The sequence below is a fragment of the Hipposideros armiger genome, unplaced genomic scaffold, assembly GCF_001890085.2.
Source record: "Hipposideros armiger isolate ML-2016 unplaced genomic scaffold, ASM189008v1 scaffold_258, whole genome shotgun sequence".
Lineage (NCBI taxonomy): Eukaryota > Metazoa > Chordata > Mammalia > Chiroptera > Hipposideridae > Hipposideros > Hipposideros armiger.
In genome coordinates, this window is record NW_017731608.1 from 1,544,232 (window position 1) to 1,569,579 (window position 25,348).

The 25,348-nt window shown below is 46.0% G+C and overlaps 2 protein-coding genes across 25 annotated transcripts in view; both read left to right on the forward strand.

Moving 5' to 3' along the window:
- Nucleotides 1-263, forward strand: part of LOC109390175 (oxysterols receptor LXR-alpha) — a gene marked incomplete at its 5' end in the record, with an annotated part of 12,364 nt that extends 12,101 nt beyond the window's left edge. Inside the window, one exon of the mRNA XM_019656318.1 lies at nucleotides 257-263. Coding sequence (XP_019511863.1) covers nucleotides 257-263 — 7 coding nt within the window. The remainder of the gene's footprint in view (nucleotides 1-256) is intronic.
- Nucleotides 1-25,348, forward strand: part of MADD (MAP kinase activating death domain) — a 63,834-nt gene that overhangs the window by 26,623 nt on the left and 11,863 nt on the right. For 2 of the 24 annotated variants that reach the window (XM_019656342.1, XM_019656357.1), the window contains exons 7-33: nucleotides 652-732; nucleotides 2,098-2,276; nucleotides 2,631-2,866; nucleotides 3,056-3,212; nucleotides 3,492-3,595; nucleotides 3,688-3,878; nucleotides 4,262-4,515; nucleotides 4,768-4,907; nucleotides 5,745-5,846; nucleotides 7,150-7,209; nucleotides 7,569-7,671; nucleotides 7,960-8,146; nucleotides 8,245-8,395; nucleotides 8,678-8,884; nucleotides 10,593-10,646; nucleotides 11,598-11,698; nucleotides 12,293-12,376; nucleotides 12,711-12,869; nucleotides 14,896-15,004; nucleotides 15,276-15,338; nucleotides 15,572-15,692; nucleotides 15,798-15,903; nucleotides 17,062-17,172; nucleotides 19,492-19,599; nucleotides 24,059-24,223; nucleotides 24,468-24,540; nucleotides 24,679-24,785. In XM_019656342.1, coding sequence (XP_019511887.1) covers nucleotides 652-732; nucleotides 2,098-2,276; nucleotides 2,631-2,866; nucleotides 3,056-3,212; nucleotides 3,492-3,595; nucleotides 3,688-3,878; nucleotides 4,262-4,515; nucleotides 4,768-4,907; nucleotides 5,745-5,846; nucleotides 7,150-7,209; nucleotides 7,569-7,671; nucleotides 7,960-8,146; nucleotides 8,245-8,395; nucleotides 8,678-8,884; nucleotides 10,593-10,646; nucleotides 11,598-11,698; nucleotides 12,293-12,376; nucleotides 12,711-12,869; nucleotides 14,896-15,004; nucleotides 15,276-15,338; nucleotides 15,572-15,692; nucleotides 15,798-15,903; nucleotides 17,062-17,172; nucleotides 19,492-19,599; nucleotides 24,059-24,223; nucleotides 24,468-24,540; nucleotides 24,679-24,785 — 3,513 coding nt within the window. Of the gene's footprint in view, nucleotides 1-651; nucleotides 733-1,206; nucleotides 1,216-2,097; nucleotides 2,277-2,630; nucleotides 2,867-3,055; nucleotides 3,213-3,491; nucleotides 3,596-3,687; nucleotides 3,879-4,261; nucleotides 4,516-4,767; nucleotides 4,908-5,744; nucleotides 5,847-7,149; nucleotides 7,210-7,568; nucleotides 7,672-7,959; nucleotides 8,147-8,244; nucleotides 8,396-8,677; nucleotides 8,885-10,592; nucleotides 10,647-11,597; nucleotides 11,699-12,292; nucleotides 12,377-12,710; nucleotides 12,870-14,895; nucleotides 15,005-15,275; nucleotides 15,339-15,571; nucleotides 15,693-15,797; nucleotides 15,904-17,061; nucleotides 17,173-19,491; nucleotides 19,600-20,926; nucleotides 21,437-24,058; nucleotides 24,224-24,467; nucleotides 24,541-24,678; nucleotides 24,786-25,348 lie in introns of those variants that run through there. The other 22 variants (XM_019656348.1, XM_019656359.1, XM_019656361.1 and 19 more) reach the window with 20 other exon arrangements.

Below are 25,348 nucleotides of genomic sequence, written 5' to 3' on the forward strand. Positions count from 1 at the left end.
GGGGGGGGGGGAATATACGTGTGTGTGTGTGTGTGTATATATATATGTATGGGCACACGCACACACATGGTATATATATTTTTTAAGTCCTGCTTTTATTTTACTAGTTTAATGGGCCCTTCGTTAGGACTCAAAGAATTACAAGATTTAGTTTTGCCAGAATTAAGTGCTCGCCGCACTCAGAGCGGTAGGGCAGTTGTGGTTGTGGGACCATTACGTGTGGTGTAGATCATCTAATGGTTTTCTTGGGGTTTAGTGTCTAGTAAGAAACTGTCTTTCAGTGCAGACTTTTTAAAAATGTGTATTAATATTCTGCAATGTGAGTACAAACTTTGGTAGGAAGCCCTTATATGTGTTCATTATAAGAGCTTTAGAAAATACAAGTGTAAAGAAGTAATAAAAACCATAAGCCTCTTATCTAGAGATAGTTACCAATCACACTCACGTATATTTTCTTTCAGGTGTGTGTGTGTATATCATATACGTGTGTGTGTATATGTCTCGTATATATTGGTATATGACGTATGTGTTCACGTATGTATGATAATATTATATATACAACTTCCTGTTCTTGTTATTTACCCTTATATAAGAGAAACTCCTGAGCAACTATATTCTAAGGTCATGCCTTTTATCTTTTCTCTGGTGCAGGTGATTGCCCCCACCAATGCAGAAGTGCTACCTGTCCTACCAGAACCAGAGTCATTAGAGTTGAAAAAACACTTAAAGCAGGTAGGTGAAGAATGAAGAAAAGGAAGGGGAGCAGGAGCTGCTGTAGGACTGTTGTAGGCAGACAGCTGTGGTAGGGACAGTTTCCTGTCAGACTTTAAGTGGCGTAGGTGCTGCTCGCCTTGGGTGGGCTTAGGAGGTGTATCCCATTTCTGGGTGGCAGGGTGAATCTCAGAAAGGGCTTTTCACATTCCTTCTCATTCCTTGTATGTCCTCCCACTCTCTAATGTTTATAATGCTGAATAAGACAGCCCTTCACTTTTCCGTTTCTTGTCACATCTGCCGTTCTTTATGGCCTTAGATCTGTCTTTCAGTCCCATAAGGAAGTAGTTGGGACAGTCTGGCTCTTTTTTATGTTTTCCCTTTGAATTGATCCGTAGGTCCTTATAGAATCCTTTCTTCAATAATTCCTTCTTTGAGCAATCCATTGATTGTCTTTTTCATTGATTTCCTTCTTCTCCTGCATGCTGAACACAGTACCTGCAGGTAAAACATGCCTAGGCCCCATTCCTTTGCCCTGCTGTATGTGTAATGTAGGACCACCAGTAGGTAGCTCTGTCTTTTTAGCATTCCTTGCTCTCATTTGAAAGCGTTTCAGGAATCTCTCTCTGTGTTGTCTGAGTTGCTTAGCAGTACCTCTAGATGATGATCTGCTTGGATTTAAATGGGTTATTTTGTCTCATCCCTCTCACTTGCTTCACCACTGCTGATGTAATGTGATGTCTTGTTACTGCAGTCTGGTGAGGATTGCAAGTTCAGAAAGTTGTTTAGCTGTTGTCTCCCTTTGCTGTGTTTTCATTTTTGATGATTGCTGTAGTATGACTGAGATGGGGAGGTTGATATGTGGAACTGTACTTTACGTGTTTGTAGGAAATAAGGCCCTTGGGCTCATTGATCCTGTATTGTTACCCCAGCTACTCAGAGTGTGGTCCGCGGACCAGCAGCACTGGCATCACCTGGGCTTGGTAAAAGTGCAGCACTTCCCTAGACCTGTTGCATCAGAATCTGCATTTTAACATCCCCAGGTGATTTCGATGCTCATTAACATTTAAGAAGCTCACTGGTCTGTCCCATGGAGTCTCTTAGGGGCCGACTTAGGTTGGGAGCACCAAGCATGCGGGGGTCTCTGTCCCCATGTCCTTTAGAGAAGCTGAGGTTTCAGTCTTTTATATTTCCATATAGATTTCAATTAAAGAACAAGATTTCATGGCTAAAATAAATTTGAAAACTATTGGCCTGGACTTCAGATTTGATCAGGTTAAAATATTGGGATTCTTATTTCAAAGATCAAGGCTCTTTCCTGGGAGACGAGATTGGTTAGCCGCCCAGGAGTCTACCTTCAGTAAGGGATTTTTTGTTGTTTCACAGGCCCTCGCCAGCATGAGTCTCAACACCCAGCCAATCCTCAATCTGGAGAAATTCCATGAGGGCCAGGAAATCCCCCTTCTCTTGGGAAAGCCTTCTAATGACCTGCAGTCCACTCCTTCCACTGAATTCAACCCGCTCATCTATGGCAATGATGTGGATTCTGTGGATGTCGCCACCAGGTACGACCAAGCCGACTAGACACTCACGAGCTCTTAAATTGGTCTCTGCTGACACAGTGACCTTGGGGGCAGACTACTTCCCTGAGCCAGTTTCTTTATATATAAAATACGTGTGATATTGGGTTATATTTGCCACCTGAGTAAAAGCAAAGAGAAGAAATAGTTCATCATCCTGTCAGGCCTTTTAGCCCTTGAGTGAGGAAGAGAACTGATGATTTTTTAAGCTCCCTTGTCCCTTAAAGTTGGAAGCCCGTTGACTGATGGCCGTGGAGGTGGTCTGCGACCTTGGGTCGGAGGGGTCCTCACTCTGCAGGGTGTGGGGCTCACATGATCTCGTTTCCCTTTCTTCCCCAGAGTGGCCATGGTCCGTTTCTTCAACTCCCCCAACGTGCTGCAGGGCTTTCAGATGCACACACGTACCCTGCGTCTCTTCCCTCGGCCTGTGGTAGCTTTCCAGGCTGGCTCCTTTCTAGCCTCACGTCCCCGGCAGACTCCTTTTGCTGAGAAGTTGGCCAGGACGCAGGCTGTGGAGTACTTTGGGGAATGGGTCCTTAGCCCCACCAACTATGCCTTCCAGCGAATCCACAACAGTGAGTCCCCCTCCCCTCTCCTCTGCTCCGCCTTGGTCCTTTGTCTTCCTGATGGCTCTTCCCTTTCCCCTTTCTCATCTCTGGCCTCCCCTTCCATTCCTATTTCGCTGTAGACATTTTCCTACCTTTTCGGTTCTGCTTGCTTTTTCCCACTTGCTGCTAACTCTGTTCTTTTTCCTCTTTGGGTAGACATGTTTGATCCGGCTCTAATTGGTGACAAGTCAAAGTGGTATGCCCATCAGCTGCAGCCCATCCATTATCGCGTCTACGATAGCCATTCCCAGCTGGCTGAGGCGCTGAGTGTGCCACCAGAGCGTGACTCTGATTCTGACCCTACTGATGACAGGTGAGCAGTCCCGCGTGGCAGCAAAACAGCTTTTTAAGATAAAGAGGCTCTCACTAGCATTTACGTAATAGCACGAAAAACCTCCTAGTAGTTCGACATCAGCATGGGAAGCCTTGGGTTACATTTTGGTTGATTGTTTTGTGCTGGCTTTCTTCTTTTATATTGTTCCCTGGCTTTGAGTTAAGGGTGATCCTCTATTTTTCCTAAGGCTGGCGGTTGATTCTTTCTCCCGCCCCTTGTTTATGTTTTCTTTTTATTTGTGTGCTCTTCTCTCTGCAGTGGCAGTGATAGTATGGATTACGATGACTCAAGCTCCTCTTACTCCTCCCTCGGTGACTTTGTTAGTGAAATGATGAAATGTGACATCAATGGTGACACTCCTAGTAAGCGTACTTGAGGCAACTGGCCAGCTCTGGGCAGGGGTTGGGGTTCTGGGATAGTGTGGTCTGTACCTGCCACCCTTGGGTTTTGGCAGACGTGGATCCTCTGACACATGCGGCCCTGGGGGATGCCAGTGAGGTGAAGATTGATGAGCCACAGAACCAGAAGGAAGCGGAGGAACCTGGCCCAGACAGCGAGAACTCTCAGGAAAACCCCCCACCACGCTCTAGCTCCAGTACCACCGCCAGCAGTAGCCCCAGCACCGTCATCCATGGAGCCAGTTCCGTACGTGAGGACTTGGAGGGGTGGCTACGTGAGGACTGCTGGGATGTGGGTCTCACTGCTATTAGGAAAGCTAGGATGAAGCTATTAACTTATTTGTTTCTCCACAATCTTCCTGTCTTCCTTTCCTTAGGTCCTATAGCTTAGAGCCTATGAGGTATAGTTTTGACCCCAGAAGGAGGTCACTGGCCTTTTGTTCAGGGCTTAGCTAAGATCCCCCTTGCATAGTTTGTGAGGACAGAGAGCAGGGATGGTCACAGAGGCCTTTCCTCACACATTCCTTAGGCTAGGAACCTGACTGGCTTTCCTTGGCCCTGCCAAACTGAGAATATGGGACGGCATCACTGGGCACCAGGTGACTACTTTTCATTTAATATGGCCCTCAGGAACCTGCCGACTCAACGGAGATGGATGATAAGGCAGCAGTAGGCATCTCCAGGCCCCTCCCTCCTGTGCCTCCCAGCATTGGCAAACCGAGCGTGGACAGACGTCAGACAGAAATTGGAGAGGGGTCAGTGCGCCGGCGAACCTGTGACAATCCATACTTCGAGCCCCAATATGGCTTTCCCCCTGAGGAAGATGATGATGAGCAGGGGGAAAGTTACACTCCCCGATTCAGCCAGCATGTCAATGGCAATCGGTGAGAGCCTGGGGATTCCATCTAGATGGGTGACTGAAGGACCTCACTACGGTGGACCCTGGGCGAGGGTTAATCAGCAAGTCTGAGAAGTCTGAATGCTCTCGTGGTCCTGCCACCCCCAGAGGGTGGTGCCTTGATGTAGGCATTTAGGAGCTGTGGGAAGGGAGCGGTGACTGCAGTGTAGCGTCAGGCCCACATGTTCAAGGTTAGGTTCCCCTGCTGGGGGCTCATAGGTGCCACTGTGCATTCAAGGGCTCAAAAGCTGCTGCGGCCCAACAGCTTGAAACTGGCAAGCGACTCAGATGCAGAGTCAGACTCTCGAGCGAGCTCTCCCACCTCCACCGTCTCCAACAACAGCACCGAGGGCTTCGGGGGCATCATGTCTTTTGCCAGTAAGTGCTTTCGGCTCTCTCATGCCTCTGTCCCACTTTCTCTCCAGTAGGGCCTGCCCACGGCAGACTCTGCTTAGAACTTCAGGCCTAGGGCTAGCATTACCAAGCCCCATTCGGGTCGTTTGGGTGATACTGAATAAGGTATGTTCAGGGGGCCAATAAAGAACAGGGACAGATTAATCATTATTTTTACACGTGGAGCTTTCAGTCTATTTCAGGTCAAATGGCTGATCAGAAAAATAATCATTATGTTAAAAATCCTACACTTGTACATATAATTTTGTGGGAATATTTTGGTCAGATTTGATTTGGATATACATCTGATATCTTCTTTGCCTGGTGAAGGACTTTTTCATGAACATGCTTTGAAATCTATATGAAGTTGACTTTTGTGCATAGAGAATGTTTCCAGAAATAAGGGGTGGGGTCAGTTAAAGACTGAAGACAGACTGGGGACCAGTGCAGCATAGGATATCATTGTGATTGTGAGTTTTTTCAGAAGCACGGCTGGGGCATGGGGGTGGGGGGAGGGACAGACAGCACCAGCTTCAGACCAGAAGCCCATTAACTGCCGGCTTTCAGGCCAGATCAGCAGCAGATGAGAGACCTGGGTATTATCAGGGGAGGTAGCCAGGAAAAGTTGTTAGTGGGTTTTGAGCAATCTTGGCAGTGGCCCTTTTGTTGGCCCGAAGTTAAACTTGGTCTTTTCTAAGATAGATGAGAGGCACTGGGGTTGTTTGAAAAGGAGGAAGGTGAAGAGGATGATACAGTCATCGGAGTATAAGCCTTGATTCTTTATCCCCCTCACTCATTGCTCTCGCACCCTCCCCTTGATAGGCAGCCTGTATCGGAACCACAGTACAAGCTTCAGCCTTTCAAACCTCGCACTACCCACCAAAGGTGCTCGGGACAAGGCCACGCCCTTCCCCAGTCTGAAAGGTACCTCCAGCCCTCCTTTTGCCAAGCCAGGATTCGCTGAGAAATGTCTCAGACCTGTGGGTGCTTGTCAGGAGCCCTGTGTACGATGAATCTTTTGATCCGGTCGTTGTCCCTCATGTCGCTTCTCATGGCTTTCCCTGCACATCATGGGCTCTTGCTGGATTTCAGATGAAAACTGTCTGTAGTTAAAGAGAAGGCTCTGTTACATCATTTAGGATAGTGGCAACTGTCAGGTTACTGCTGCTTCCAGGGGGAACTTTGTGAGAGGTCCATAATGAACAGAAGGATCTCCTGGTGTCACCAGTTATCAGCTAGTTTCCTACTGCATGAGCTTAGGACAAACTGTCCCATGGAGCTGGCCCATTGGGGATGGCTGTGAGAGTCTGGCAGTCGTTACAGTCAAGAAGCCTCTTACTTTGGCTTCATGTCAACTTAGGGCCTGTGAGTGGGCCAGGTGACATTGGTTGGCTTCTAGGGGCAGTTGAGACCTTATTTGATGTTCATTAGTGATCTCTGACAGTTTGAGGGGCTCTTCTGAATGTACTCTGACTTTTGTTTGTTTCCTCTGGATATTGAGCTGAAATTTTTAATCACAGTAGAAAACACAGTGAGAAGCAGCTCCATGTATTCTATTTTTTAACTTACCTCTCTTCCCAGTGTTAAAAATGTCAGGAAGCTAAGAAATTTTTTTGGCGGGGGAGGGGGGCTGGGAACGTAGGATAGAAGGGCAAAAGGACACCCGAGCTAGTGGTGTAGGGAACTGACGAGCCCTGGAGAGGGAGTCCACACATGGCTTGGTAGGTTAGGGATGGGAAGGTGTAAGTGTCACTGGCAGTCATTCGATACAGTTGCAGAGGAGAACAGTTGAAAGGCTCTCATTGCATGCTGACGCTTCACTTCATTTGCTGCACTCGTCACTCACATCCTCACATCCCCACCCCACTTTCCATGACAGCATCTGCAAGATGGGTCTCTTCCCTCTGCATACCCGCAGGCCCTCTGGACCCTGTGCTAGATGTTTCATGAAGACCAGTGGTCCCTCTTTCTTGCATGCGCCTGTTTAGTAGTACCTGAAGGCCCTGTGTCGTTTACCCTGCCCCTGGCTTTGAGAGGCCATAGTGTTAGGGGTGATCTTTGGTTGTCTCCTGGTCACTGGGCTTCCAGCTCTGAGGCGCCTAAGAACCAAGGTTATGTGCACTCAGCTTTGGGAGAATGCTCTGATTACCTGACTTACAGCTCCACTGAGGGGTACAGGGGTTGTGGTATCGTGGTGCACCTACTAATTGTGTATTTTGTGTCCCAGTATTTGGGCTAAATACTCTAATGGAGATTGTTACTGAAGCCGGCCCCGGGAGTGGTGAAGGTGGGTCTTGCCCGTGAGCTGTGCATGATCTTTTCTTTCCTAGCATCTTCTGTGCCTGCCCGAGGGCCATCCTCCTCATGGAGCAAGCAGCATCACATGAGTGACCTGCCTTGCCCCGTTCCCCCGTGATGCCCATGCTTGCCCATGGGGTGTGCTGCCGGTGCATGTGGAGTGGCCTAAGTCTCCATCCCCACTCCTTCCACATTGCCATGGCTGGTTTCCACCTGTGTGTGATGCCCCGGTACCACTCACCCAGCCCTCTGGGAAACGGGTGTGGGACCTGGCTGCCCAGGGCTGTGCTGACATGAGCTACTGGGCTACAACAGTGGTGTCTCTCATTCCTGCCTTCCCGGCTATAGGAAACAGGAGAGCCTTAGTGGACCAGAAGTCATCTGTCATTAAACACAGCCCAACCGTGAAGAGAGAGCCTCCATCACCCCAGGGTCGATCCAGCAATTCTAGGTAACAAATGGCAGAGCTGTTTTAAGAGATAGAGGTAGCGATTCCTGTACCTGACTCAATCCCTGTGCAGTAGTCATAGCCCACAGCGTTGAGGCGAGGGAGGCAGCCGTGGTGGGTACTCGGGCAAACCAGGCTACCTGGAGAGGGGGGGACGCAGTGGACTGGGACATTCAGAGGCTTGGCTTTGTGTTTTGCCCCCGGAGGCGGACACCTAGTCAGGTGAAAGGCGGAGGGGGAGTGCTCTGCCAAAGAGCTGGTGACCACAGGAGCGGTCTGTGGAACCCACAGTGAGAACCAGCAGTTCCTGAAGGAGGTGGTGCACAGTGTGCTGGACGGCCAGGGGGTTGGCTGGCTCAACATGAAAAAGGTGCGACGGCTGCTGGAGAGCGAGCAGCTGCGAGTCTTTGTCCTCAGCAAGCTGAACCGCACAGTGCAGTCGGAGGACGATGCCCGGCAGGACATCATCCCAGACGTGGTCAGTGTTTGGGCACGGGACGTGAGATCAGCTAGGAGGAGGGACGCGGACACCAAAGGCAGCGGTTGCCAGCTCTGGCCCCTGGGTTATTGTTGCAGGAGATCAGTCGAAAGGTGTACAAGGGAATGTTAGACCTGCTCAAGTGCACGGTGCTCAGCCTGGAGCAGTCCTACGCTCATGCAGGTCTGGGCGGCATGGCCAGCATCTTTGGGCTTCTGGAAATCGCTCAGACCCACTATTACAGCAAAGGTAAGCACCGTACCAGCTGGGCAGCGTGCCTTCCACCACTCTCCCACTTGTTTCTGAAGAAAACTTGTCCCCCTGACAGATTTCCCAGTGCCCAGCTACTTCCCGTCAGGCTTTGGGATTTTCTTTTCTGGTGCATGTTTATGTGTAGTGGGCATTCTTCTGCCATTTTTCTTCCGTTCCACCTCCTCCTGTGTCCTTGCTTCTCCCACCTCATTTCTGCCCCTTGATTTGCGCTCAGTCTCTCTTTTGACCTCTTCCCATATATTCGATTTTTTTCCTCAGAACCAGACAAGCGGAAGAGAAGTCCCACAGAGAGTGTAAATACACCGATTGGCAAGGATCTTGGCCTGGCAGGGCGGGGGGACCCAAAGGCGATGGCACAGCTGAGAGTTCCCCAGCTGGGACCTCGGGCACCAAGTGCTACAGGAAAGGGTCCCAAGGAGCTGGACACCAGAAGTTTAAAGGAAGAGAATTTTGTAGCATCTGTTGGTATGTATCACTGTGTTTAGAGTGAAGAGGGGTTCTGGCTTTTTAAGTGTCCCTCCCTCCTTTCAGTTCATCCAGAATCCTGCCTTTCTCTTTCCCATGCTTTGCTTTCTAGAGAGGGAGGGAGATCTGTGTCCATTTTGTCCATTTCGAATGGTACTTCTTTACACTTCTCTATCCCTTCTGCTTCATGTACAGCCACCCCCACCTACATCTTAACATGGAAGTTTCACTTAGAGGGCCCAGTGAGGCTTAGTGCAGGGAGACTGAGCTGTACTCCTGGTCCCTCTTTTTATTTACAGCTGGATTTCTTCACATAGTGGAGAGGTCATGTGAGCTCCCGGAAGTGATAAGGAAGTTTATGGATGCATCTTTGGGCTCAAAATTACGGTCATCTGGGTCTCTAAAGCCAGTTTTCCCCCATCCAACCATTACGCTCCCCTCACATTTGCTCCTCTGGGCTTTGTCTGGCAACCCCATTTTCCTTGGTTCTGGACCTCAAGGTATAGATTCTGAGTCAGTTCTTTAAACCTTTCCTTATTGGACTTGATTTCAAGAGCTTATTTACATTTGGTGTTTCTCCATTCCCACTAAGGCAGATCCTAATGAGCTCTCTGGGTGTCACCTGTTTGACTCACTCCCTACTTGACCTTGAGTCATCTAGGTTGTGTTTCTCTGTTTCTGGTTTTAGGTCCCTGGGCAATATGCTTCTAACTGATGTCTCTTTGCCACAACCATTAGCAGTTGTCTTATGCTCCCATAAATGATAGTGAGGAACCAATTTCATTTTTAAGGGAGCTACTCTTTTCTAGCCAGCAAAATACTGTTCTCGAGGCAATCAACCCTGCCTTTCTCCTGCCTCATATGATGTTCTATGAAATGTATTGACCTGCCCCAACTAGGAATGCGACTTTGGGCAAATCCCTTCCCCTCTCAGGGTCTCTGTCTCCTCATCTGGAAAACGAGGGGATTGGACTAAGTGGACTCTAAAGTTCTTCCAGGAAAAGAATTGCTGTGATCGCTGTTCTCTTTTCTTTATCTTTACTAAGATGCTATTCTTGACCATGTAATAGTCTCTGTTACCTCTACCGGATTTCCAGATGACTGGCTAAGAACAGGTCTCTTGTTAGGACAGGCATTGATTCTGAGGGTGAGTTGGGTTTTTTGGTCGCAACAAGGAGGAATGCCAACTGTCTGCATGAGTGGCCTCTGTCCGATCCAGTGAATCAAACAGATTTGTGCTTGTGCTTCAGAACACCCTTGGGCTGCTTGAGGGTCTCTTCTCTTCTCTGGAATCTTTAAAAGTTGCTGTTACCCAGCTCATTTGGCAGAGAGAGCGTGGCATGGTGGAGGCTCAAACTGATCCCAAGTTACATGATCTTGAGCGAGTGCTCCGGCCTCTTGCGGATCAGTTTCCTCCTGTTAAGAGGAGCTTGATTAAAGGCTCTTCAAGCTCTAACGTTCCGCAGGGATTTTACTGCCACATGGAGGGTAGTTAGGAATTTGGAGTCTTTAGTTTATGAGTTGGGGTTGAAGGTGTTAGATCTCTTGATTTTTAGCCCCCCAAAATGAAAATCTCTTTTTATCGCTTGATTTATAATCTTATGCCTGAGACTGAATCAACTTGGGTGGGTGGGTTTCCATTGCATCTGTCTGACCAGCCTCTGACTCTCTCTGTCTTTCTCTCCTGCTTACATTGCATCTGGGGTAGAATTGTGGAACAAGCACCAGGAAGTGAAAAAGCAAAAAGCTATGGAAAAACAGAGTAAGGAACAAATGCCCCTTCCTATTCCCAAGCCTCCCATACCTGCCAACTCCCCAGGCCCAGTTGGGGCAGGCTCCCTTTGTCAGCCCCACCCCAAATTTGCTCTAGGGGGTATTTGCAATGAAAGCAGGTAGGTGGTATGTGACTCACAGGTATGTGGCTTGTAGGCTGCTTCTTTCCCTCCCCTCATAGCAATCAGGCTGTAACCAAGGCGTCTGCTGAGTAAAACCCCTTAGAACTTGGCTCTCTATTGCTCCAGACTTGGTGGGGAGAACGTTTGCCTATTTCAGTGTCCCTCATTGGCTGATACCTCCCCCACCCACTAGAAGGCCTGTGGGCACAGTTGGCAGAGATGGTTGCTGTCCCTCCGTGTTGAGTCTGTAGCTTCCTAACTCTCTCTGGTGGCTTGCCTAGGCACGCTTTCTTGCTTTCTGTCATTCTGTCCTTCTGCCATATCATTGTGGGTGGGTGGGGGAAAGAGGGGTGGCTTTTATCTCAAATGTGGAAGTGGTAGGGTTGAGGGTAAGTAGTGTCCGTGGAAACAGCTGATGTTTCTCTGTCTCTAGCCCCTTTAGACACATTTGTTTGGGAAGCACTGAGTGACCTGGGGACCCTAAAACAGTTTTAGGCACCAGTGAAACTGAGCGCAGCGGAATGTGGTTTAGACATTTGCGGAGCTTTTCTGTTTTAGGATGATGTGCTCACAATTTTCTCAGTTTGATAAGATGGCTGTACAACCCCTTGAGACCAGGTCTAAGTTTTCCTACTTGGTTCTTAAGGCATCTGGGGACGACTTCTTCCCGTGGAGCATGGGGTGGGGGCAGTCCTTGGAAAGGTGGCTGGGACTTGCTGAACAGGTCTGGGACCAGGCTGTGCCGCTCTCCCACTCCCTTCACCAGCCTGCCCCTAGCCTTTGTGTGCTGCTGGGTAACAGACATCTTCCCCTCTCAGGGCCTGAAGTAATCAAACCTGTCTTCGACCTTGGTGAGACAGAGGAGAAAAAGTCCCAGATCAGCGCAGATAGTGGTGTGAGCCTGACATCTGGTTCCCAGGTTTGTGACAACATTGTTGAGAATTGCGAGCATCAAATGTACTACCTCAGAATACTTTTTTTTTAAGTTAAAAAACAAAACAAAACAAGAAACTTTGAAACAACATAAATATCCCATCTTAAGGAGATAATGAAATAAGTATGATATGTCCATGTAGTACAATATTAGTATCCATTAACAACTATATTTAAAAAGTTTAGTGACATGGGAAAATGTTGACAAAGCTATATACAGTATGATTCCAACTTTATTTAAAAAATGTGTACAGAGAAGACTGGGAGGACATATACTAAAGACTTAACATTGATTAATGTAGATGGTCAGTTTGTGGCTTATTTTTATTTCCTTATTCTGTCATGCGTTTTCTATAGTTAGCATGTATTTCTTTCGTGCTTGTTATTTTTCTCATATGTAAGTCATATGTATTTTATATTCAGGAAAAAAACGAATTTCTCATGACCTGTCTAGAGATGATTACAGAAGGATGGGGCTGGGGAGAAGGAAGAAAATACAGCATTTCTTAGGGAAACTGAGAGTAGGTTGGGCACCGCCCCAGTGTGTCGGTTGTGTCTGAGTCCCTGTGTCTTGTTTCAGAGGACTGATGCAGACTCTGTCATCGGTGTGAGTCCACCTGTTATGATCCGCAGCTCAAGTCAGGATTCTGAAGTTAGCACCGTGGTAGGGGAACACCACACTGGCATCTTGGTGGGTGGGGCATGGGTTCCTCTTTGGAAAAGGGGGCTGCTTGCTCCTTTGGTGGCTATGCTTAGTCTCAGGTCACCTTGGTTCTTATGGTGGAGATGTTTACCTGTCATAGGTGTTTGTACATGGGATCAGACCCTGAGATATCACCCAGGGCTTCTCCTCATCATGTAAAGAAGGTACTTCCAGGGGCTATCTGGCACACCTTTGAAATTGGACACGTTTTTATGGCAGCGGAGAGTTCTAACAGCTTGGCATTTCTGGGACCCTTCCCTGGGGAATATCCCTTACTACCTTTTCTCCTTTCCAGGTGAGTAATAGTTCTGGGGAGACCCTTGGAGCAGACAGTGACTTGAGCAGCAACGCAGGTGATGGACCAGGTGGCGAGGGAAGCACCCACTTGACAAGCTCTCGGGGTACTTTGTCTGATAGTGAAATTGAGACCAACTCTGCCACCAGCGCCATCTTTGTAAGCTTTATTTACTAACAAAAGGAGAGCGTTTCTGGGTAAAAAAGAATGAAAAGTTAGGAGGCAATGAGAAGGAAAAGAGGAAGTAAGGAATGGATGTCCTCATATATTTGGGTTTAACGAAAATGTTTCTTCAGGCTTTTTAAGAGTCATTTGACTCCATGATCTGGGACTTTTAGAACCTTCTCCTAAATCTTTGATGAGTTAGGCTCCCACCCAGTCAGATAAGGGCCTTGACTCCTACATAGCAATAACCCTGTGTTTAAGATAGACTAAGAGATACCTTTATGGCAATGTGAAGGCAATTATAGCTCTCAGTACCAGTCTATCTATTTCTATGGACTAGTCTAGTTTTATTCTGGTTATTGCTCTGTTTATAAGCACCTTTAAAATAGCGTTTCACTTTAGTATATTCCTAACAGTTATTTGAAGTTTCCCTTCATTAATAAGTATCTATTAAGTGATTTACTAAATGCGAGATTCTGTACTAAAGAAACAGGAATAAATAAGGCATGATTTCCACTCTCAAGAAGTTTGCGATTCAGTATGTTGCTATGACTAGTCTCTTCTGACAGGTGAGGGGAGCAAAGCTCGAGGAAAAGAAGAACTTGCCCTAGGTCACACAATAAGTCAGTGATCAGTTGAAATTAAATTAATTCTTTTAGTCCTTGCCTTTCAACATGCTGCCCTTCAGCATATACATGCCACTTTGGGCAGGAGTGTTGTGATAGACTTGCCACTTTATTAGATAGTTGAGAATGGATATTCTCTACAGGAGCTCACAGGTCCTTCTCTTTGGTCTGTGGGGAGAATAGAAGATGAATTTTAAATGAAACTCATTATTTCACACGATTATTTTCCCACCCCCAGGGTCCCCTATATGTGTTTCTAATAGAGCAGGGGACATCCCAGAGTGAGCATAGAGAATAGAAGCTAGAGCCAGCAGAGCTATTGAAGTTAATAGACCTTAACTCTCTCTGAGTCTAAACAGACCTTTTTAATAAGAGTATTTTAAATCCTGCTAGTGTGCTTCCATTCTGGAAGTTAAGGTAGATGTGATGGGGGATCAATCTTGTAAGAAGCCACTCAGCTGTGTGCTGTCTCTCCTGGGACAAGTTCTTACTTGTCCTATGTTGGTGGGCAAGGGCTCTTTGGACAGTTGAGTTGCTGAGAGCAGTTACCTAAATTTCTGGGTTCAAAAAAGGATGTTTTAGCAGGAAATATATTCAATCATAATGGTCTATTGAACAAAGAATTGGGCTGTGCACCAGGAGACTGGCATTTAGACACACTAATTAGGTATTGCCTAATAATGTTTGATGAGTTGCTTCTCTGCTTATGCTGTTGTGTGTTTTGTGAAATTGGCGTGAACTTACCTCTTACCCAGTTGAAAACCTTTTTTGAATGAATAGAAAGTCTAATATTGCAGAAGTGGCAGATAAAGTTTACTGATATTTTAAGGGACAGGTATTTCTAAGAGATAATAGGAAAGAGGAAATTCACATTTATAAAATACCAACCATGTGCCAGACACTATTAAGTGCTCTATATGCATTTTCTAATTTAATTCCTAGAATGGTTATATGAGGTAGGTATTATAACCTGTCTTTTTTCAGGTGGAAAATGAGACAGAAGCTAAGTTTCATGCCTACGGTCACACAGCTAGTAAGAGGCAGGGCTATGAACCTTGGTCAGTCTGACTTCAAACCCAGTATTCTTTCTACTGCATCATCCTGCTACAAAGAATTTGCCTTTTTGTTTTTTCTTTGTAAGAGCAAAGTCTTATAGAAACCGAAAGTAAAGATAAGTCAAAATGAAAACTTGATTGCTTGTTTTAGGAGGCAGTAACAAAGCAAGATTATCAGGTTGACTTCTGGTCAGCAAAGTAGCGAAAGCAGGGCTACTGGAGTATATGCTGCTAGTGACGATGGTTGGTGTGTGAGCCTCTTAATGAGCTGCTTGGTTTACTTTGCCCGTATTCATTGGGACCTTGGGCAGCTGACATGTCTATCACCTCTTCTCGTAGGGTAAAGCCCACAGCTTGAAGCCGAGCGTAAAGGAGAAGCTGGTGGGCAGCCCAGTACGCTCTTCCGAAGATGTAAGCCAGCGAGTCTATCTCTACGAGGGACTCCTAGGTGAGAAGCAGACCCGGAAGATCCCTTGCACTGAACTCAGATGTGGAAGAGGGTAGCAGTGAATAAGCAGCTGCTTGGCTTTTTGCTGATCTCAGTGCTGATGTTAGAGGGCACGTTTACATCTGAAGCAGGCGACTTGCTGGGTCTAGAAAAAGCAGTGGGTGAAAACTAGAAGAGACTGGGTTTTGGTATTACTCAACAGCTTCTGTCTGTCTGTCTTCCTTTCTTTCCTTTCTTGCTACCATGGTCCTTCCTGCTGGCAAATTGGCAGGAAGGGACAAAGGATCGATGTGGGACCAGTTAGAGGATGCTGCTATGGAGACCTTTTCTATAAGTAACCACCTTTCTTTGTGTGCTGTGTTCATCCCTCCTCCTTGGGAGGGATCGGGCCTCACTTGGAGGCAGCCGGGGCTGGTGGCAGGATGTTAGATCTGGGGTCCGAGAGGCTCGGGTTTCCTTTGTCTTGGAATTTGTAATTTCCTTTTATCTGAAGTTTACTCAATTTTGGTTTGGCAGCTATATTCTTTGTATGTTATATACGCCCCTTAAAAGCTCTCTTCTGTACAGGCAAAGAGCGTTCTACTTTATGGGACCAAATGCAGTTCTGGGAAGATGCGTTCTTAGATGCTGTGATGCTGGAGCGAGAAGGAATGGGTATGGACCAGGGTCCCCAGGAAATGATAGACAGGTATGAAGCTTAGGAAAGCCTTGGGAAAAGGCACGTTCAGCCTTTTCCCAGTTAGTTCTGTGGTCTCCCACCTGAGAGCTGACTTGTCCCTGGTCTCCTGCTTAGGTACCTGTCCCTGGGAGAACATGACCGGAAACGCCTAGAGGATGATGAAGATCGTTTGCTGGCTACACTGTTGCACAATCTCATCTCCTACATGCTCCTGATGAAGGTAAAGTTGACTTTGCGGATGCCTAGCTGCTGGTGATGCTGGAAGGGCAAGGCTTGTTCCTGTCACCTAAATTCTGCGGTAGTCGGGAAGCTGTCAGAGCATCTTAGGAAGGCTCTCTTTCTGATTGAAAGTCTGAGGCCTCACTGCAGCTCACACATGATCCATGTATCCGAAGCTGCCAGGCTATTGTGCTAAGAAATGTTGTAAAGGTGATTAATGATTCCATACCATTTGTTTATTTTGAATTTTGAATGGGCTTCCTTTGCTAAATAGTTTTAGCCTGCCAGTAGAGCTCCCCATATAATATAATTAATTCAGTGTTTTTTTTTAAGTAGCAAGTTCTAAAGACTTAGAAAGGATGCTCAGAATTCACTTTCTACCACTACCCCTTTATGATATAGAATTTTCCATAAATGTAAAAAGAGCTACCCATTAAAAAAGTAATGGTAGGTTCTGGTTTGACTTGGTTCTGCTTGGTTTTCATAGCACTGGGCGAAAACATGTTACCAAATAGAAGAGTCCTGCTCTGCAAGGGACTTGGTGGGTAGTATAGAGTTGTTTTGACAGTGAGCCCCTGAGTTTCTCCTCCTCCTGTTCTCGCAACCTCTCTAAATGTGAAGGGATTAGTTGGTGAAATGTGGAGAATGTCCTACAGGCCTCTTGGTTTGTTTCATTTTCTGCTGTGAGGCTCACTCTACTCTCTTGAACTCCAGGGGCACCAGTTAGCTCTGGCTGGGAAAGAGTGACCTTTAACCTTAGGAAGGTATCTCGGCTGCAGCTGAGTCCACAGTGTTGCTGCTCTGAGTCATTGTTTCTCACTTATACTCTGAGGAGCCTCAGGGGTTCTTAGGACCCCTTTAAGGGTGAATGTTACGGAATTGGTTGGGGCTAGGGAGGAAATGTCCCCTAAAGCCCCTGTCACTTAAACTAGAACTGTTCTAAGAGCCACTTTTCTGCGGAAGCCACCTAGAGACACAACCTGGTTTTTCCTTCCCAGCTTGTTGGCAGAACACACAGTTGAAGGTTTTCTTTCATACTCAGTGATATGGTCTTAGAATTCCACTTCTCTTAGACAGTGGAGAACTTACTGGCACATTCCCTCTACCTCAGTTGAGAGGAGAGCAGATCGCTTATTAAGATCCTGTTTCGGCTTTCCAGGTCAATAAGAATGACATCCGGAAGAAAGTGAGACGCCTGATGGGAAAGTCCCATATTGGGCTTGTGTACAGCCAGCAAATCAATGAAGTGCTTGACCAACTGGCAGACCTGGTAAGCATGTCTGGGTCACTCCTTCGGCTCCCATTCCCTGCCCTTGTCAGCTCCCCAGGCTTGGGCCTTGTGGCCTAATGAAGAGGCTTCCCACCGGCCATTTCTATTTTCACAATCCCCAGTTCTGAAAGTAGGGCTGTCACTCTTGATGAGGCTTTAGCCCTTCTGTTCTGTGATTGGATTCTCTGTACTAACTGTCCTAATGCAGTCATTTCAACATGTGGTCTGTGGATCCCTGAGGATCCGCAAGGTGAAAACTATCTTCATAAAAATACTAAAACGTTTTTTGCTATTTTCACTGGTTAACATTTGCCCTAATTGTGCCAAAAGCAATAGTGGGTAAAACCACTGGTGCCTTAACACAATGAAGACAGTGGCACCAAACCACACTTGTGGCCACTGCAGTCCTCACTTCCACACACTCTCAGCTCAAAAAGACAAAAAATTCAGTTTCACTTAAAAATGCCCTTGATGAAGCAGTTAAAATCATTAATATTATTAAACCTAATCCTGTTTATACATCTTTTTAATAGTCTGTGAGAAAATGAGAAATACACATAAAGCATGTCTGCTGCAAACCAAAATACGATGATTGTTTTGATGAAAATCCATTTTGATAGTTGCAAGGTAAACTGACAGCATTGTTCACAGGACATCATTTTCCCTTGGAAGAATGATTAACAAATAATGGTTACTCAGAGTTGGGTATTTGGCAGATTTTTGAGCTTGAAGCTTCCTGATAGTTAAAGATTTTTCTAATGAGATTGATGATGGTATTAATAAATGTGATTTTTTTTATATTGTATAATAACATGGGTCAACATTTGGAAATGCTGCTGAACTCGGTGAACCAGTATTTTCCAAATGACTAATGTGTGATGTTACAAATTCAAGCATGGGTAAAAGATCACTCAATATGTAAGGCAGACAAATGTATTTTAATGTAACAAAGTACAAAATGTCCACTGATGTTTTCAAATCCCACATTGCAACTAGCCTTAAGAAACTTACTTCTTGAGTTTTGGTTTAGTATCAAAGAAGAATATGCATATTTATCTGGAAAGGCTATTAAAATACTCTTCTCGTTTGCAAGTATTTATCTTCGAAGCCAGGTTTCCTCTATATCTTTTTTTTTTTTTTTTCCTTTTTAGCTGAGCCATCCTGCCACCTGTTGCAGCTCAGCTCAGGCCGGAAATTGAACCACTGTTGCTCAGAGCTCACATTCTTTTTTTTTTTTTTAAGATTTTAATTGGGGAATTGGGGGGATGGGAACAGCGCTGGGGAATTGGGGTGGGGAATTGGGGGAAGGGGAACAGACAAGTTGCTGTCATTTTGTTCTTCAGTCTAATTGTGGAGGACGTTGCTTCACTGGCCCAAGTTGTGGCACCATCATTGCGCTCTTCCTGGGTGAGGCACATCAGTCGCCTGCTTCTGGACGGCCGCTAACAGCGGCTGCTGGCCACTCATGCTGGCTGCTGGCTACACACGGTAGCCCATGGCAACCCACTGCCACAGGGGCTGCCGCCCACGCCGTGGCCAGTGACTCACGGCAGTCCAGCTCCAGGTTGAGCTGTTGTTCAGTATCTTAGCTGCTCCAGGTTGAGCTGTTGTTCAGTATCTTAGCTGCTCCAGGTTGAGCTGTTGTTCAGCATCTTAGCTGTAGAGGGCAGTGTCACTGGCCCTCATATGTGGGATCCGAACCAGGGCCCTGTGGCATCCCAAGCCAGCTCTTAACCATCGCGCCACTCGGCCGACCCACAGAGCTCACACTCTTGAGCAAGCTCTTAACCAACTGAGCCACTTGGCCGGCCCTCCTCTATATATCTTAACCAAAGCAATATATCAAAGCAGATTGAATGCAGCAGATAAGAGAGTCAGCTTTTTTTATTAAGCCAAACATTAAAGAGATGTGCAAAAATGTAAAACACTGCCACTCTTCTCATTTTTTGGAGGGGGTTGGATAAATATTGTTATTTTATAAAAAATGTTACGTAATGGATTTATTAGTGAATTATTAATTAGTTTTAAATGGATTAATAAACATTTAAAATTTTTCAGTTTTATTTCTACTATGGTAAATATCTACAAATATAACACACATAAGCATAATCTTTTGGGGGTCCTCAGTGATTTTTAAGAAGAATAGGAGTCCCAAGATCAAAAAGTTTGAGAACACTTTCCTGGTGGCCAGTGGCCAGCAGATAACACTGAACCAAGAAAGCTGATCTAAATTAATTGCCAAATGGGGATTGCTGGCCCAGAACGCTCGCTCTGTGGGGTGGATGTATGGATGTCCCTAAAAGAGCTCTCTTTCCTCAGAATGGACGTGATCTTTCTATTCGATCCAGTGGCAGCCGGCACATGAAGAAGCAGACATTTGTGGTACATGCAGGGACAGACACAAATGGAGACATCTTTTTTATGGAGGTAGGTGCTGGTTTGTGCTAGGGGCCTACAGGAACATTTGAGTCACAAGAAACTCCCAGAACTAATGCCAGAATATTTTCCCATTTATCTCATCTTCATGATTCATTTATCATTAAATTGTCAGGCTCTTTGCAAATAAGTTAATATAATAGATGATTCCTCCTCATTTCTTCTTTTATTTAATGGTCACTTTGTCCATAAGTCAGAACAACATAAAATAATATACATTGGGAAGTCTTGCCCTCATTCTTATCCCCATCATCTCTCCCCTTCCTTCTGTAAGTAACCACTTTTATTGGTTTCCTTTGTATCTTCCAGTTTTTTATGCAAACAATAAAATATGAACATATAAATTCTTATTTTTGTTTTTTCTTAGTACATCATATCCACTTATCTGTACCTTTTTTCATTAAACACATCCTGTAGATCTGTATTAATACAAAAACAGCTTTCTCATTTTTGTTACAGCTGCACAGTATTCCACTATGTGACAGTACCGTAGTTTATTTAACTGTCAGTATGTACGTGCTGTTGGTTTTCTTCCAAATCTGTGCTGTTGCTAATTGTCCTACTGTGAATGATGATGAGCCTGCTTCATTTCATACATGTGCAGGTTTATCTAGGAAGTCCCAGAAGTGGGATTGCTGGGTCAAAGGGAAAATATAAATATGCATTTATAATTTTGGTTGATATGACTCCGAAGTATCTCTTAACATGTAATAGTCCCCCTCCCACTTTGCCAGTAATTTTGTTGAAGAAATTTGTGGAGTATTTCACATTCTAGATTTTTTGCTTATTGCGTCTCCTTGGTATTAACATGTTTCTCTATCACTTGGATTTGTTATAAAAGAGTAGTTCAATGGAGAGTTTTGATGAGTTTCTGATTCAGTATTTTGGCAATAATACTTTATAAGTGGTACTGTGTATTTCCCGTTGCCTCATATGGTTGACTCTCTCCTAGTGGTCTGTGGGTTCAGACGTGGGCAGCTTGAGCTATCCACTGTAAAGTTCTTGATTCGGCTTCTGATTTTGCTTATGATATTTTTTGCCATGCAGAATTTTTTTTACTTTTATGTAGTTGAATTAATCAGTCATTTCTTTTATTTCTTCTGGATCTTGAGTCATATTCAGGAAAACTCTTCCTTACTCCAGGATCGTGAAGGAAATTGACCGTTTTTCTTTATTTCTGTGTTTTTAATTCTAAAATGTATATCTTCTTAGTAACTGTAGGGACCAGTTACACCTTCTATATGTAGTGAAATTAAATAATGTTTGCAAGTATTCTGTTTCATTTTGGCATAGCTGAATTTGATTTTCACATTCACAGCTTTTTCAACAGGTGGTTGATGGAACATAGGGCAGGGATTCCGCTCTGAAGCAGAAACGCACAAGTTGACGTAGCCGAGAAGGGCGTCACCCTGAAGTGTTAGAATTTGGCCAGCCGTGGCTCAGAGCTGAGTGCTAACTTAGGACATCCTGCGCCACAGTAGTAGGGCAGGCGATCCTCACCCTTTCCTTTTCCTTATAAAAAATAAATCTCTCCAGAAGATTCCCTGAAGTGTAGGACTCACCCTCACCACTATACAGGGGAGCCTCATACAGAGTAGAGTCCCTGGAGTATGGGATGGAGCCGTCAGCTCCTAGATGCCTCTGCCCTGAAGTGCTGCTATGCCCAAGGAGTGCGCCTCACTCACTCTGTCATCCCTGGGCTGCTGGGAGGCCGGTTTCGCCTTTCTCAGCACAGCCTGCTGGCTGCACGATCAGTTGGAGAGCAATTTGCAAAGACTTTATAAAATCATCTTTATCGCCTTTTTAAAAAAATTAAATGAGGTAACATTGGCTAATGACATTATATAAATTTCAGGAGTACAATATAATTTGATATCTGTATACTCAATATTGTGTTCACCACCCAAAGCGTAGTTTCCTTTAGTTACCATATATTTGACCCTCTTTACCCAATTCTCCCTGCCCCCCCCCACTGCATTTTCTTTTTTCACAAAAGTGAAACAGTATGTGCTTTAAAAGTTTCAAACCATACAGAAGTTAAATAAAATAAAAAGTAAAAGTTTCCCTTTATTTCCTTCCAATGCCGTGTCTCAGAGGTAACCACTTGTTGAAGAGTTTGGTGTGAACCCTTTCAGATTTTAAAATATGCGTATCTGTATAAATAGAGCTTACTTGCATGGAATTTTGTTTTCGTGTTTACAAAAGTGGTATCAAACTACAAATATTGTTATATAATTTATTTTGTTTTTTCTCTTAATATATCACAGACATCTTTCCATTAGGTGTTATGTAGATGTACCATAATTTATTTGACTAACCCTTCCCACCTGTTTTTTTTTTAAGCCCTGCTTAATTTAATGTCCTTAAACATATATCTTTGCACATTTACATGGGAGTTTCTATAGGATAGATTCTTAGTGTGACATTTCTGAATCAAGCTTATATACATTTACAATTTTGATAGATCCTGCCATATTGCCATCCCAAAGCTTATAACAGTTTACATCTACACCAGCAGCATAGGTGACCATGACATATTATTACCATCATCTCTCTAGGCTGGAAGACGTGTTCTCCTAAATGCCTGCCCCTGTCCTTTACATGATGTTCTTAAAGGGTGATGGAGAGTAGAATAGTATTCTCCATTTTCCACGTGGAGAAAGAAAACCACAGAGTTAGACCGGGGCTAGAACCCAAGTTTCTAATTCTTAACCACTTTGGCCCTTTTCTTCATAAGGCTTTTAGAACCCCAGTAAACTCTTAGGTAGTCAAATAAACTTGGTAGTCTTGTGTGTTCTTTATTGACTCACCTCATGTTTATGGAGCACATATTATGTGGTAGGCACTGCTGGGTTTGGGGTTACAGTGATGAGTAAGAGAGACATGGTTTCTGCTGCCGTTACAGCAGAAGTCCGATAATTAAACAGTGTCATAAAGTATGATGAGCATTATGAGAAAAGATGTTCAGGGCAGGTGTTATGGGAATTACATAGCAGAGGGTCTTCTTGGCTGGTATAGTAGTCATGGAGGACCCCTCAGAAGTGACCTTTGAGCTTAGACCTGAGGAGTAGGAGTTAATGGCTGGATTGGGGGAGGGGAAAAGTATTCCAGGGATATTTGAGGTAGAATGGATGGGACTCGGTGTAGAGGGCAAGGAGGAGGCCTCGTGTGACTCTCCTTTCTGGCGTGGGCAGCTGGGTGGGTGGTCATGCCATTTACTCAAACCAGGGGACTTAGAAGGAGGAGACGTTGAATTGAAATTTGGACACAGTGAGGTTGAGGGGCTGCCTGTGAGACAACCAGGTGGAGGGAGGTCAGGAACTCAGGAAAGCAGGTCTTGTATGGAGAAAGATTTGAGAACCATCCATGTGGTCACAATAATTAAATTCCTGGGCCGGCCGAGTGGCTCAGTTGGTTAAGAGCTCGCTCAAGAGTTTGAGCTCTGAGCAACAGTGGTTCGAGTCCCAGCCCGAGCTGAGCAGCCGCTGAGCTGCCAACAGGTGGCAGGATGGCTCAGCTTAAAAAAAACCCGAAAACCAAACACAATAATTAAATTCCTCATAGCATAATTATATTGTTGTTGCAGCAGCTAACGCTAAGGCACTTTCTTTGTGCCTGGCTTTGTTCTGAGAAGTTTATGCACACCAACTTATTTAATCTTCACGGTAACTCCCTGAAGTTACTGCTGTCACTTGCCACATCTTACACATAAGGAAATGTCGGTGCAGACTGACGTGCTCAGGGCGGCACAGCTAAGGAGGGAGACAGCGGGCGCTAAACCCAAGCAGTCTGACCTCAGCCCTGCGCTCTTCCCCACTGTGCTGGAATGTCTCCCATAATAACGAGGCAGGGAAGGCATACCTGCACCTGAGGGAGGATGCTGAGCAAGAAAGGATGTGAAGGAGGACTTTGCTTTTTAATTTATATCATCCTGTATTGTATAATTTTTTCACAGTAAGCAGTGTCCTTGTGTCACTTGCGTAATTAATTTTTTAAAGGATTTAGGCGGAACTAGGGCCAAGCCAGGGTGAGAAAATGTGTTGGTTCCATCTTTTCCTCCTTGGTTAAGCCGGCCATGGTCTCCCTGCCTTTGTGCTCATCCACGGAGATGACTCCCAAGGTTGTAGGATGGAGGCATGAGCTGTCCTCTGAGTACTTTACGTCCAGAACATGTGAGCGGTAATACACATTGACCAAAGTGAGGGGTGAGCCTCTTCCTGCTCACAGGTTCCTTTCAGCGACTCCCTTTCTTTCAATAAGCCTTCTAGTGGACAATATGTCCAGTCATTTAGTGTTCGTATGTCCACCTGAGGACAACTATGAGCATGAGTCAGAGAGCCTGACCCTGAGCGTGCTCCCAGGACGAGCTGTCCCAACAGTGTAGTACGGCCTGGGATGCTGGAGACTCGACAAGACGGGCCCCACTGAACTGCCCTGTGCGCTTCTCCAGGTGTGCGATGACTGTGTGGTGTTACGTAGTAACATCGGGACGGTATATGAGCGCTGGTGGTATGAGAAGCTCATCAACATGACCTACTGTCCCAAGACCAAGGTGTTGTGCTTGTGGCGTAGAAACGGCTCAGAGACCCAGCTCAACAAATTCTATACTAAGAAGGTACCCATGAACTCTGGGTTGGGGGTGGGCATGGAGGCCAAAGTGTTGAGTTTCTGGTAGAGCAGTTAAAATTCCAAAATCTGGGTCTGGAGCCCCCCTTTTGCCTCTGGCTGTTGCGTGGGATGCGTGAAGCTGTCTCGGGGGTCCTGGCATCGGCGCAGGCCTTCGGCAGCCATTGTGGAGCAGAGGGTGGGGATCTCTGGAAGGCTGGTATGACAGGCAGCTCTCTTCCCCGTGTGCGCAGTGTCGGGAGCTGTACTACTGTGTGAAGGATAGCATGGAGCGTGCTGCCGCCCGACAGCAAAGCATCAAACCTGGTGAGAAGAGAACAACTCCCTGAGCGAGTGCCTTCCGTTTGGTTTCATCCGTCCTTGTGTGTGTCAGAGGCCTGGCACGAAGTCAGGCTGTAGGAGTCCCACCTCCCAGTTAGCTGATAACCTCCTCCTTCACCACAGGACCTGAACTAGGTGGCGAGTTCCCTGTGCAGGACATGAAGACTGGTGAGGGTGGCTTGCTGCAGGTCACCCTAGAAGGGATCAATCTCAAGTTCATGCACAACCAGGTAGGTGCAAGTGGCAGCACAAGGATTCCTAGCCCTGTTGTTCCATCCGCAGTCAGATCAGTGTCCAGGTCCCCAGTGCTTTCCCAGGGAGCATGTGAGAGGGCCTCTGAGGCTAGTGGGAGAATTGGAGCAGCTGGACCAGAGAGAGAAGTCAGAGAGGAGGGCACAGTGACATTGACAGCCACCTTGAAGGTGCCGCAGGGAGCTTAGGTGGGAGACTGAGCGAGAGGGAGCCTTGGGAACTGGGCTGCCTCCGTCCGTTCGACTCAGCACAGTGTGAGTGGGAGCGTCTCACCTGGCCCTTCTTCGCGGTGTCTGCCTTTCCTGTTCCCAGGGTTTGCTTCTGCTTGGTGGTTTTGCTTTGAGAGTCTAGACCAGCTGATCTCTTTGTTCATGTGTGTCTGGTGTACTTGAAGTTTGCGTGTGTGTGTGTGTGTGTGTGTGTGTGTGTGTGTGTGTGTGTGTGTGTTTTCCTCCTGCTGATTCTTCTTCCTATTCTTTTCCTTCCTCTGAGTGTCCCCACTGTGACCCTGCTCCACAGGCCCCACGCCCCTTCTTTTGAC